Below are 14,816 nucleotides of genomic sequence, written 5' to 3' on the forward strand. Positions count from 1 at the left end.
TGAAGCGGCTAAGAGTTCAACAGATGTCATCAGGGTGGGGTGAGCAGCGCAAAACACGAGATCACGCACTGTCTGAGAGCGGGACATCGCCTTGGCACCATCAGCATCGGGTGAGAAGCTCAAACTCAAACACGAGATCACGCACTTTCTGAGAGCGGGACATCGCCGTGGCACCATCAGCGTCGGTTTAGCAGCTCGAAACACGAGATCACGCACATACTGAGAGCGGGACATCGCCGTGGCACCATCAGCGTCGCACAAGCAGCTCAAAAGATGAGATCACGCACTGACTGAGAGCAGGACATCGCCGTGGCACCATCAGCGTCGCACAAAGCAAGCTCAAAGATAGATCACGCACTCTCTGAGAGCGGGACATCGCCGTGGCACCATCAGCGTCGGTTTAGTAGCTCGAAACACGAGATCACGCACTTCCTGAGGCGGGACATTGCCGTTGGCACCATCAGCGTTGGTTTAGTAGCTCAAACACGAGATCACGCACCAACTGAGAGCGGGACATCGCCGTGGCACCATCAGCGTCGGGTAAGAAGCTCAAAACACGAGATCACGCACCAACTGAGAGCGGGACATCGCCGTGGCACCATCAGCGTCGGTTTAGTAGCTCAAAAGACGAGATCACGCACGAACTGAGAGCGGGACATCGCCGTGGCACCATCAGCGTCGGTTTAGTAGCTCAAAAGACGAGATCACGCACGAACTGAGAGCGGGACATCGCCGTGGCACCATCAGCATCGGGTAAGAAGCTCAAAACACGAGATCACGCACTGACTGAGTGCGGGACATTGCCGTGGCACCATCAGCGTCGGGTAAGAAGCTCAAAACACGAGATCACGCACATACTGAGAGCGGGACATCGCCGTGGCACCATCAGCGTCGGGTAAGAAGCTCAAAACACGAGATCACGCACTTCCTGAGAGCGGGACATCGCCGTGGCACCATCAGCGTCGGTTTAGTAGCTCAAAAGACGAGATCACGCACTTCCTGAGAGCGGGACATCGCCGTGGCACCATCAGCATCGGGTAAGAAGCTCAAAACACGAGATCACGCACATCCTGAGTGCGGGACATTGCCGTGGCACCATCAGCGTCGGGTAAGAAGCTCAAAATACGAGATCACGCACTCTCTGAGAGCGGGACATCGCCGTGGCACCATCAGCGTCGGTTTAGTAGCTCAAAACACGAGATCACGCACCAACTGAGAGCGGGACATCGCCGTGGCACCATCAGCGTCGGTTTAGTAGCTCGAAACACGAGATCACGCACCGGCTGAAAGCGGGACATCGCCGTGGCACCATCAGCATCGGGTAAGAAGCTCAAAACACGAGACCACGCACCAGCTGAAAGCGGGACATCGCCGTGGCACCATCAGCATCGGGTAAGAAGCTCAAAACACGAGACCACGCACCGGCTGAAAGCGGGACATCGCCGTGGCACCATCAGCGTCGGTTTAGCAGCTCGAAGACGAGATCACGCACCAACTGAGAGCGGGACATCGCCGTGGCACCATCAGCGTCGGGTAAGAAGCTCAAAACACGAGATCACGCACTTCCTGAGAGCGGGACATCGCCGTGGCACCATCAGCGTCGGTTTAGTAGCTCAAAAGACGAGATCACGCACTTCCTGAGAGCGGGACATCGCCGTGGCACCATCAGCATCGGGTAAGAAGCTCAAAACACGAGATCACGCACATCCTGAGTGCGGGACATTGCCGTGGCACCATCAGCGTCGGGTAAGAAGCTCAAAATACGAGATCACGCACTTCCTGAGAGCGGGACATCGCCGTGGCACCATCAGCATCGGGTAAGAAGCTCAAAACACGAGATCACGCACTGACTGAGAGCGGGACATCGCCGTGGCACCATCAGCGTCGGTTTAGCAGCTCGACAGACGAGATCACGCACTTCCTGAGAGCGGGACATCGTCGTGGCACCATCAGCGTCGGTTTAGCAGCTCGACAGACGAGATCACGCACTTCCTGAGAGCGGGACATCGCCGTGGCACCATCAGCGTCGGTTTAGCAGCTCGACAGACGAGATCACGCACTTCCTGAGAGCGGGACATCGCCGTGGCACCATCAGCATCGGGTAAGAAGCTCAAAACACGAGATCACGCACTGACTGAGAGCGGGACATCGCCGTGGCACCATCAGCGTCGGTTTAGCAGCTCGACAGACGAGATCACGCACTTCCTGAGAGCGGGACATCGCCGTGGCACCATCAGCATCGGGTAAGAAGCTCAAAACACGAGATCACGCACTGACTGAGAGCAGGACATCGCCGTGGCACCATCAGCGTCGGTTTAGCAGCTCGACAGACGAGATCACGCACTTCCTGAGAGCGGGACATCGCCGTGGCACCATCAGCGTCGGTTTAGCAGCTCGACAGACGAGATCACGCACTTCCTGAGAGCGGGACATCGCCGTGGCACCATCAGCGTCGGTTTAGCAGCTCGACAGACGAGATCACGCACTTCCTGAGAGCGGGACATCGCCGTGGCACCATCAGCATCGGGTAAGAAGCTCAAAACACGAGATCACGCACTGACTGAGAGCAGGACATCGCCTTGGCACCATCAGCATCGCGTAAGCAGCTCGAAACACGAGATCACGCACTTCCTGAGAGCGGGACATCGCCGTGGCACCATCAGCGTCGGTTTAGTAGCTCGAAACAAGAGATCACGCACTTCCTGAGAGCGGGTCATCATTGAGTATTCAGCTGAACATTGCCGTCAAAGTTTCAAGATAACATACAGTTTGCTGGACGTGAAAATTGCGAATGAGGCGCATTTCCATGTCAGTTGTGTCAATGGAGTCGATGCCAGAGGATCGAGTGCTCTGTTTCGCACTGCGAGGTACACGGGAGACCTGAAACCGTCGTTTGCACACTCGACTTCCAGTTGTTAGACACCGTCGGCCCCCAGAAAAGAATGTACTCACCAATCAATCGAGCAACCAGCCTGCCGTCCAAGCGAATACATAATAGACCCGAGACCAAGGTGATTCTCAGCGCCACAGAAACAACATTCATAGGAAAATTCGCAGAATGATCTGTCCTGCTGTTTGATGATAACCCTCATGACAATTTTCGTGCCTGCTTCGATGCTTAACCATCCTTGGCTTGTCAATTGTGTTACTTCAGTGCCTTTGTCAATGCACAAATCATACTGTCCTTCCTCCAGGAAACGCCTCTGAATCCGAGCCTCGATCGAGTTGCTTTCAAGTAGAGCTTGCAGCGTTTTATTGAGTTGCTAAATATAATTTGATGAATAAGCTTCCCTAAGCCACAGTTTGCGCTGGCGAGGCGGACCTGAAATGAGGTGCAGAAGGTCACCGGTATCGGATGTTCATTGCCTGTTGCGTCTACCAGTGTTACACAGCCAAGCGGGACAGTTGCAGTTGATCCCACAGAGGACTGTTCGATCCTCTGTAGAATTGCCAACACTTCCATTTGAGACGAGAACTAACCAAACGAAGCAATGAGCAAATGCAAACAATCTTTAGAGAGAACAACACAACTAAATACTCTGCCAGGTAACGATCGATTCGACTGGAGCATCCGGTGATCGCTCGTGTGGCGGATGTATATGCGAGACCATGTTGGTGCAGCTCTGTCAGTTGGGCTGAGATCCCTTCCAGTATGCTAGATATGGTTCAAAGTCAGATGAATTCAAGCATGCGTCAAAAAGGTTTATACCTGACTAAGGAATTCCTCCGCAATTGTTCACGAGAATCACAGGCAGGTGGTGCGTTCAACAAATGGCAGCTCAGTTGATGCAGTCGTACTTCGAGGTCATTTAGGTCCGCCTTATTCTGACCACGTCTCTGTGATGGCCATTGAAATCAAGAAACGTCCTTATGATCGACTGAGATCTCACATCTATAGCTTGAAGGATTGCCAATAATCCACTAATAGCAGCTTGCATCGGAGGACCCGCAATTGGAACTGCACCTGCAACAGCTTGTATCAAGGGCAAAGATAGCTGAGCCATGTCGGAAGCGTCGTGTACACCCCAGGAGTCGGTGGCTGTCGAACTGTTTGTGCGTCTGTTTTTTGTGGTGCGCCGGAAACGAACTGCAATGACATTGCCCAAAGCCTTGAGCGACGGAAAGAGCATTCTAATGAGATGGGAAGGTCCTAGAGGGTAGGTCAGAGGAATGCGGTTGAGGTACTTGACAAGTATTACTAGCTGTGCACGACACAGCCTGAGCGTACGTACATGCATAGGCCATATGCTTGCCTCGTGTAATCGAATTCTGGAATGATTGCGATTACGCCCTTGGCTAGATTCACCTGAATTAGCATAGGTTCTGCACATGTTGTTGGATTGATGCTTCAGCTCAACATGATTGCACGCGACATTAATATTGCCAATTGGCCCGGGTAGACTATGAAGCTCAGGGCCAAGGACATAACCGATCCCGGAAATCGGGATGGCCCACAAAATCGTAGCGACAGCTGTCATACTTGTGCTCTTGCCCTATTCTGCAGATTTTCGCTAGCACTCTCCACTTCCAACCGAGGGTGCACATGCACCTCCACACCTGTTGAACTCCCAGAGCTTGCCATGGTACGTCCCAAACTCCTTATCACAACACATTATCCTCACGCACGGCGCATGCCTGCCCAAGATAATTTGGCAACGTTCAACAACCTTAACACAGGTCACACCCAACCAGACGCCGATTCAAGCACAAGCGCAGTATTCGGCTTAGCAGTCCCACCATGGCACCAACCCCCCGTCATCGCGCCATCGATAATATCTCCCGACAAACATTCTTAGCCTCCTCAACGCACATCCAAAATATCTTCCCTAGTTGTCATCCACACCCTCCCTGGGCAAGCACTACATCGGGCCCGTAAGAACAAACCGAACCAATAGTCTTAGACTCCGACTTTCTAAAAGCCAAAATGGCGACCGCCTTCGTAGAGTTCAAATGGACGTCCGCATCCAAATGATCCACCAATTCCACGCCAAAGCCTCTGATATCGAGATCGAGCTGGTTAGAGCAATAATGGCAATAGCTCGCGGGAAAGCAGACTGCAGACGATGCAGGAACTTGAAGAGAACATGAAGTCGCTGAGGGCGTCCAAGGAGATGGAAAGGAAGAGGCTGCGCAATCAGGAACGGGATCTGATGGAACATCAGTTTCTTAGGCAGGTTGCTGCTAAGAAGGCGAAAGAGATGCGCGTCAATGTGAAAGCTAGCGCTGCGTCTTCGTCTTCCAAGATCCCTACCACGTAGACAGGCTGACGACGATTCATTCCGCTCCTATACTCCCCAATCACAAAGAGAACCTCAGCACGGACAGCATCCCCACCGCGCCAAAACCTGATCCTCCTAGTATTCCCGAGAAGTCTACCAGCACACGCTCTCACACTCACTCAGGATATCTTGCCCGGTTTTGACGAAGCTGCGAGATTGGTTGACGGCATATTGCACCCTAACGTTGGTTCAGTGGCGGTCGAAGCTCTAGGCCAGTCGACAGAACGCAATTCAAGACGACCGAACAGAGAATAATAAATATCGGAAATGAACAGTTGGGTCCCAGTCCACCGTCCATACTCACTGGATTCAGTCGAGTGCACGACTACCACGCATTGTCCACCCACGTCGCATGTGAGCCTCATGGCAAGCAAAGTCCCTTACTTTGCAGTTTTTTTCCATAATATTAATGTCCTGTGAAGATTCTTATTAAGAGCAAGGGCGAGCAATGATTACTGCACCACAACCACGTTCGATCATTTGCGTGGAGCATCGCACACCAAAAGGTCAACTGGAAGTATCTCGATCATAAGATTCGCATGAGAGTCGCAGTACGAGACCGTGTAAGTGAATCTGTAATGCACATCTCGTAGGAATGCAGACGGCGATTTCATCTGCCGGGTCTTGAACGAAGAGTAAGCTGCCAGCGAGGTTTGATCTCAATAATGCTCCAAACGGGTTTGACTCAAAGTCTCGACGCACCTGGTGTTATTTTATAAAGATACCAGGTCAGATAGTCCTGAAAATCAGACCGTCCGTGCTGAGTGCTACATAGTGCTTCAGACGCAACGTCATCCAGGAAGTAGGCTGCTCGCTGTTGACCGTTTTGCAAGGAGTTTAAGCACCAACGAACCATGTATACGTTGATCCATGGGTTGGGAAATCTTGGCGCTGGCGGGGGGTATAGTGTATTGTCGATGTCAAGCCCAAGGACTGATCTGTGAGACGCTTCAGAGTGTGCGATATGTACCATGCGGATACAAATCTCACCTTCTTCAGCTGTTGGCATGACGGGTTAGGGTACGCAAATTATAATATGAACGAAATCGGATTATCTCGATTTTTGTGCCCGAAAATTACTAGCGGAAATAGCACGCAGTTGCTAGCGAAAGCGTTCGTGTTCAACGTTCAACTCCTGACTTATATGATACACGTTGCACCATAGGTTTTAGGGCTAAGGGGTTCCAAGTTCTGCCCCTGGCCAGACCAATAGAGTTGGATGGCATAACCGATACATACCGGAAATCGATCAGAATAGAACGCGTCGAAGCAATGACGTACAAAATTGTGTACCATTTGGTAATCTTCCGCACTTGTCGTACGGTTGGGTACGGCAAAGCTATGATAGTATCAGTGCTAGCCATGGTAGCCATCAAGTACAATTAGGGTGATGTACATCCTGTGTCTGTATATTTGAGACACATTGTCAATCAAAAAGCAATGATCGAAGTCGAAAAAAGGTAAATAACGGCTGAACAGGAAGCCAATCTCACATACTCAAACCACCTTCTTGCCCTCTTCAGCAGGGTTTCGTCGCTCGAGGACCTCAACCCACTTCTTCGGGAACCACCCTTCGCGGCCCTCGCGTGTCCGACCTTTCCACCACTCACTCTCCACCTCCAGCCGTGGGTCCACCTCCACACCGGTGCTGGGATCCAGCTTGCCCATGATGGCGACAATTTCATTCTCCTTGAGCGCAAGCTCGGATGGAGATGAAGGCGTGAATGGATATAGTGCGCGTGCAAATGTAAGAGTTGATGGGTCAAGGGGGCCCAACGGACCGGGGCCAATCTGGGCCTGCTGCTGTTGCACAGCACGCTCATTGAGAATTTTTATGAGCTTCATCATGGCATATGGAATGCCGAAAATAGCGAGTAAAAATATGATGATGGGTTTTCGGCTGGGCTTGACAGCAGGGGGACCCATCGGACCCTGAACGGGCTTGCCACTGACGAATTCTCTAAATTCGCCCTGTATAGAGCTTGTAGAACTCTGGCGCCCCGTGATGAGCTCCTTCATCCACCGTAAAAGACCGAACAGGCCTAATACACTTCCCAAGGCATTGCGGAGGTGGCTGAACTGCTCGATGACGCCGACCATTGCGAAAAATGAGCTATGCGTCGCCATGAATGTTGATTCGAGCATTTGCGCTACGCCCGAGAAGGTCTGGACGATGGAGTGGAGAAGGGAGAAGGTGTGTTGGGTTGTGGTTTCGAGGGTCTGTGTAAGGGAAGGATTGTTGGGATCCATACCAGGATACATGCCCGTCCCGCCCATTCCGCCCATTCCACCCATGCTGCCCATTCCACCCATGCCGCCATACATGCTATTCATGCCATAACCACCGTACCCACCGTACCCAGTACCGTAGGCGCTGCCCATTCCGCCATAACCACCGTACATACTCGAGCCGTATGGTGAGGTGTACGAGGACCCAAGGCGCGAATATGGCGAATATGGAGTATTGTAGGATGACTGCAAAGAATTATAGGGTGATGCGATAGATGTAGATGGGTTGGAGAACGCTGGGGGACGTGCAGGCACTGAAGGAGGTTCTGGTGAAGAGGAGCTCGTCGTAGCTGAGGGTAGCGTAGTAGGGATAGTCGCTGCTGGGGCTGCTGCTGCTGCGCCCCGCTCCCAAGGTTTAGGTGGTGAGGCCATCACCGTTCTCACCGTCGACGCTAACGATGACAAGAGACAAGAATGCGTGTGAATCTGCGACACCGGCTAATGCCGGCTAATGACCCAAAATCACATTTTCGTATGAGGTGGTCTCTATAACTGGCCTACTGGCATTCCAAATTGCTGTTCACAATTTACGATTCAAGTAGCCATCATGACGGTGAAATCCACAAAAGTTTAAACCATTTGGTTCGTGGCCAGCAATATGGATCGCCTGTGTTCACCGAATCACCATGTCCCACCGCGCCAGCGCAGCAGTTGCCAGTAGGTGTCTCCCGGTCATAGGGCCTGACATGGGTAGAGGTTGCCCGGGTACCCGCCCGGGTGGAACCCACGGGTGGGGTGCGGGTCGGGTGCTACGGGTTACGGGTTGGCTTGGGTGCTGCACCCGGGCGGGTACGGTCATCGACATCCAACTTTCGAAGCTACCCACGGGTGCCCGCGGGTCACTAGTAGTATGGCAGTGTTGAGCTTTGTACCTGGTCGCCTCGCTGTACATTGACATCAAGTGCTGTTGTAGCCGACATCAAATGACATAGCAACTTTGACAACTTTGACAAGTACTTGCCGAAGCTTGCAGGCTGCATCTTCAGAAGTTCAGCCTCGTACTAACTATGTGGGTCTACCGAAAATTTGCTAACAGTGATAGGCTAGATTTTCGGGCTAATCGCCCGAGTTCAATACCTTTCGACCTATGAGAGAGCAAAACCCGAGACTCGAGAGTTCGTGAATTCGTGTGCGGTATGTCTCCCTCAGAACCTCGAACTCCTTCCAAACGGACCAGATCACGAACTCGAAGCAATACAGATTCGCCAGCACCAGTTATACTCTCCCCTACCAAACCTCGTGAATCGGATTCCAAAGAGAAGACAGACATTGATGTTTGGGACCTACCGGATGCCGAAATTATTCATAAGCTCAGCCTACAGTCTTGCAGTTGTTGATTTAATCACGATTCAGATCACTCGCGCACACGATGGAAGTCAAAAGTTTACAATCATTACGATGTCTCGTTGGAGCGCCACCGTCGTGGGGATGGCAATCCCGACTATATTCTCTACATATTTACGTGCCGTGTCGATCCAACTAGCCATCGCCACAAGCGAAAACGCATGCAAAATGGACAGGGGACGAAAAACCTTCAGCGTGGGGTAGACGAGTGTGAGACACGGCGTGGTGTTCAGGCTGGTACCCTGGATTCTGTTGGCGCACAACAAACTCTCGAAAATTCAGTGTCATCTTACACACAAGCTGCACACCGTGCGCTAATTGCTTTGCACTGTGCAGTTTCAAAGCGCCCATTCAACTTTGTCACTGATCCACACTACATTGCTGAAGTCCAGCTCCTTCGACCAGGAGTTATTATCCCCAACCCCCGTACTGTTGCGCGTGACGTGTCCGCTATCTATCTCGAGGGATCGAAGCAAGTCAAAGTGTATTTTTCCGTACGTCTTTCCTTTTTGAATAAGATCTGTCCTGAATTTCTTCGATGCTGTATAGAAACACGTTGGTTCCATCCACCTTGTGATCGATGGATGGACTTCCCCTTTCGCTGCAGCTTACTTGGGATTGGTTGTAGTTTGGTTGGCGCAGGGAATTATCTACTGTACTATACTCGAGTTCATCCGGTGAGTTTTTCAATCAAATTGGTAGCACCGTGATTCTCATATGTTGTGGTTAGGCTTACACAGAGTCACACTGGATCATACCTCGCACGAGTCACAGCGGATTGTCTGAAACGCTTTGGATTAGAGAAAAAGCTACATACTCTTACTATGGACAATGCGAGTAATTGTGATGCGACGGCAGAGCACCTCGTGACCTTAATTGATGGGTTCCGTGGCAAGTTGTCCAGGTCTCGTTGCTTTCCACACACAGTGAACCTCATAGCGAAAGTACGTGTTTCTTCTCCTGACTTCCTGTCTGCTCCAGGTATGTGATGTGGATGACTGTAACAATGCATTTTGACTGTGGCGTAAATCAGCGTCTTCTGTGGATGCAGAACGAGCATTTTCCTGCGGTTGTCTGCAGGTCAATCACCTTCAACACGGCATCAGCTCACAGGCCTTTAAGGCCCAGATGGCCATCGGTTCGTGGTACAAGACCCCGTTCTTGGACGACAAAATCGCTACTCGAATCCTCAGCGAGAGCATGAAAAGAGGCAAGAAGGGAAAAGGTAAAGCTCGACAGGATGCTGGCAGTGATCATGATCGAGATAATGTCGTAGAACTCGATAGTGACTAACTCCGGCATGTTTTAGTTCACTTGTACTAGCGAATTTCATTGACTCGGATGCTACATGATAATGAGTAGACGTACAATGTACCCGCGGGTGACCTGCACACCCGCAGGTAACACCCACGGGTGACCCGTACCCATTCCACTTGACCCGGGACGGGTACGGGTATGGCCCAAAAACTCAACTGACCCGCGGGTAATACCCGGGCACGACCCGGGTCGACCCATGTCAGGCCCTACCCGGTCATGACCTACGCATCCTTTAGGTAGTATGTTGGCTGCTGCGGTACGCGTAAGTACTACAACTATCCACGTTTCAAAGTTTGATAGGACCTTTTGTTTCAGGGACTATCCCACAAACCCCACAAGTTCGTGCATCTTCTCCTTTGCGTTGCCTCACCAACATTTTTTTTGCGGGAGCGGCTGGGGCAACGTTCTGCACAGAAATCATGGTAGACTAATTTTAGTCATTATGGCACTTGGGACTTGCTATGGCACTTGGGACTTGCACACGTTCTTGTAAGCTGCTTCTAATTATCTTCAGCATACCATCGCTGCTCACATGATCACATAGGCCTGGATTTATGCCTGGTTCACTCGTGCAGAGTGAGTAGAGCTTCGACTTGGTCCCTGCTTGAACATGAGACTTGGATCCATCAGCACAGCACTCACTGCTTGTCTCGGCCTCAACCAAGCATGCCGACGTACCGCGGTAGATGCTAATTTGACTACATGGCAGCCGCACGACCTGAGAATGGAATCTGCAATGCCAGTCGTGCCATGAGCTCACTATAATGATATCTGAACGTTGAACACTACATGCATTCCGTGCAAAACTCAATTAAGATTCCAGGATGTAGGTGCATTCTCTGTTTAAGTGTCTCACTTGATATTATTTGATATATGTATGCCTTTCAGAAAGTCAGCAGGACCGGTTGAAGACGATGCAAAAATGCACTGCTCAACTCGAGCACCGTCATCAAAAGTGGAAGCGTATCGAGAATGAAGTGAGCAATCGCTTTACTACTCCTTGTTAGTCAGGTCACAGATTTCTATTAGAACGTTGATTGACGCCAGGGAATATCAGGCCTGGGTTTAGGAACTAGCGCACCCTGTCGGAAAAGCTATCTTTGGCAGCGCTTGCAAGGTGAATGCGACCCTCTTTAGGGACAGATCCCGACAGAAGGTTCGTTTACTGCCGCTTACGAGGTCCTGGTACTTGTCAGGTGTCCGTTTGCGCCTATCTACCACTCGATAACCTTGTTATGACTAGATAATTTTTTGCTCGATGCATGCATGATATGCATCACACTCGACTGCGGGGCCACTTCGAATTGTAATGTTGTTGCGCACATGGTTTTTCGGTCTGAAAACCATATTATTATTATTATTATTATTATTATTATTATTATTATTATTATTATTGTTATTATTGTTATCATTATTATTATTACTATTAAGACAACATCGATGACGTCGTATGTTCACGCCAAGTTCATGCAGGTAAGTTACATACCTTTCTGCTTTGAGAGTGTTGTCCATGAAACATTCGTCTTTAATTCAAGCAAATTCCAGGCAGGTCATCGTCCTGCATGTTAATCAATGGCCCTTGCTCGCTATCTGTCATACGCACAGCGTAGAGGTGCGCCTGTATCACTTCTGACGACGAAAGAGGGAATGCGAGTTGTCTGAACTTTGCGGACTTCCGTTGTTCGTACACGAACCTCACTGACAAAATAGGACACGGACAAAAACAAGGAATCTTACTCATTCATCAGTCCACGTCCGAGTCTAACTTACCACTAACGTACAAAACAAGAATGGCTGCGTTATATGGAGCATACTCACTGACCATCGACTAGATCAGCCTTCCACATCATTCGCATCTGCTCTTCCCTAGCTAAAGATATACTCCGTATGGAGCACGGAAAATCTTTAGGGTGGCTGTTGCGCGTCAGATCCTCTGAGATACATATAAGCAAAGAAAGAACCAACATCGCAAGACCACTCGTGAATTCCGGCTTGACGTCAATGTCCTTGCCATCCTCGTCTTTCGCGTTTGCGATCTCGACGGTTGACAAAATTGACACGACAGACGCCCATAAGGCGTTGTCCGCGAAGAAACGACCTGGACAAATTCTCCTGTAGGTGACATCAGCTACATTGTCCCAAATCAAAAAGAGATTATGAACCTTCCAAATCCAAAACTGAAATGACTGTATGTGGGCTCATCTTTCAACTCTCCGTCTGCAGTCAAGTGTCGACCAGGATCAAAATGTGATGGGTTGTGATAAATTTCCTCGTCGTGACCCATCGCCCTGCGGGAGGAATTAGCCACTGCAAAGACCATGACGACGACAATGATCGTCTGATGCCTACCATGCATTCAACAATACCACGGTACCTATGAATCCGTTTGAGGAATATGATCAGTAGCAAGCGATGCTGATAGTAGAACACCTTTGGGAATGAAGAAGCCATTATAAAAATCATCGCATGAAGTTGCATGCGGAATGCCTAACGGATACATGTCAGATTGACTTCGCCGCTTTCCTTCCCTAGGGCTTACTGAGGGGTACAACGGGCTCCCATCTGAGGATTTCACGACAGATAGCCTCTATGTACGGGAGTGAATTCCTATCATGGAATGTTGGAATTCTGTCGCTTCCGCATACTGCATCAATTTCCGCTCTCGCGCGAGTCTGAACTTCCGGATAGAGAAGTAACGCCAGTAGCAACATGTTTATAGTTGATGAGGTCTGCAATTCCCAATTATAAGGACTTCTTCACGAGGAAAAGCGATCTATGTTACCGTTTCAGATCCGGCTGAAGAGTAAAGTGTTTACCGCCATGAGAATTTCAAGGATAATAAGATGCCTTACCAATGTATGCAGTTGCAGCAACCTCCTTCATCGACTGTTCATGGGCACGGACATGACTTTCGTCCCCCTGGCTTAGGAAGTCTGATACCATAGATGGACGGGCTACCCCCTCCGCCTGATAGAGAAATTAAACAGTTTTCCTCTCAGAGTTGAACGTACTCACCATTTGTTTTTTGACATATTCAAAGGGCTTTTCCATGACTTCCTTGACCAGTATACGGCACTCTGGGGCTTGCTTCTTGTACTTTCCACCTGGAATAAAGGACGGAAGCCGATTCACTGAAAAGTGTCATATTCAAATCCGATCCCGACACAATGCAACAATAAACTACTCACGAAAAGGGAAAAGCATCATTATGGCTGCTTTTTCAGGTGTTAGGACATGAGTGATTATCCTAATGACCTTCTGAACGGAGGTTACGAAGGGGTCATCTCTTGGCTTGGTCTCGTATCCATACGTGACTGCCATTACGAGGGACGCCGAAAGTCTATGCTCATATCAGAATCACAGCAGACAGTGATAATCGCTAGTCACAGACGTGTTGAGGTGTCCTTGCATATCTTTGGGGGCATCCAAAAGATTAGCAACGAGTTCGTGAGCCTTACGGAGATACAGATCCTGGTATGAATTCGATGCTTCGATACGCAGGACCTGATGGTAAAGTTTGCGGTGCATCCGAAATGTATCACCGTATGGCATGAGGGCAGTGTTGAATGACAATCCAAAACTGTTCTCTGTTGGTCAAATCATGGCACTCATTGATCAATCGACGTAATCCGGACGTACTACTCGTTCGTAGCGATGTGGGGACGGTCAGAATATATCGCCGAGCGTCTGTCCACAACGGTCCGTGCAACATGCTCGGAGTTGATTACGACGAAGTGTTGACCAAGGAAGCGCGTGTATACAATGTCACCTAAAATTCGAGACTGAGTTGCAAAGCATGATGAAGACAGATCAACCGACCATACTGCTTTCCCCACTTAGCGTAAGTTAACCATGGACGAGCTGTATCAATGTCAAGGGCATTTCCTACGAATGGCAGCAGGCGCGGTCCAGGTGGAAGTGGCATACCATTCGCCTTCCTTCGAGTGGTGCGCCATGCTTCTGCGATGGAGATTGCGCAGACGATGGCTAAGAAAACGATGTAGTTCTTGATCATAATGGATGATAAATGCACGTTCCAGAAAGCCCATCTTTATACTTACCTAGTCGTGACTGGTGCGCGCCACTGTGTCAAAGCGATATGCAGGTAAGTTCGATGCTAGTCTTTTTATGCGAGCTCGGGGGAATACTTGCCTAGTCGTGATTCAATTGGTATGCGCTGTTCTGTCAAAGCGATAGTATACAGGTGCGTTCCAAGCTAGTCTATTTGCGCGAGCTCAGCTCAGGGAGGCAGACCACGTCTTGCAAACCAAGTGTTCCGTATGCAGATATCTGCCTAATCTAGTGAGAATAGCCGGTCGTTTACATGAAAGCGTGTAAGTGATTCAGGATGAACGCTGAAATGAAACATTAAAGCACTAGGCCCTGGAGTCGTCCAGACCAGCAGAATCGGCATTTGCCGAAGAACCTATCGGACTATTTATCTTCATGTAGTGCGTGCTGGACAGTCTACTAAGTGAGTTAGTATGGAACTTCAGACAGTCACTAGTCATTCATTATAATCTGGCCATAACTCATATACTTGTAATCACCTGCATGACCACTCGAGCTCAGCCCTGCACTCTCCTC

General features: G+C 50.0%; 3 protein-coding genes across 3 annotated transcripts; all 3 read left to right on the forward strand.

The window, feature by feature from the left end:
* Positions 1-9,073: 9,073 nt before the first annotated feature.
* Positions 9,074-9,412, forward strand: EDB91DRAFT_1038251 (uncharacterized protein; the record flags this gene model as incomplete). The annotated part of the gene is made up of 1 exon (XM_041312846.1): positions 9,074-9,412. A coding segment is annotated over one exon (339 nt), but the record flags the coding sequence as incomplete, so codon positions are not given.
* A 228-nt stretch (positions 9,413-9,640) lies between these two features.
* EDB91DRAFT_1065166 (uncharacterized protein) lies at positions 9,641-9,901 on the forward strand (the record flags this gene model as incomplete). The annotated part of the gene is made up of 1 exon (XM_041314768.1): positions 9,641-9,901. A coding segment is annotated over one exon (261 nt), but the record flags the coding sequence as incomplete, so codon positions are not given.
* Positions 9,902-9,965: 64 nt separating this feature from the next.
* On the forward strand, positions 9,966-10,115 carry EDB91DRAFT_1012261 (uncharacterized protein; the record flags this gene model as incomplete). The annotated part of the gene is made up of 1 exon (XM_041312438.1): positions 9,966-10,115. A coding segment is annotated over one exon (150 nt), but the record flags the coding sequence as incomplete, so codon positions are not given.
* Positions 10,116-14,816: the final 4,701 nt, after the last annotated feature.

The sequence above is a fragment of the Suillus paluster genome (assembly GCF_016628075.1).
Source record: "Suillus paluster strain FC165 chromosome Unknown EDB91scaffold_270, whole genome shotgun sequence".
Lineage (NCBI taxonomy): Eukaryota > Fungi > Basidiomycota > Agaricomycetes > Boletales > Suillaceae > Suillus > Suillus paluster.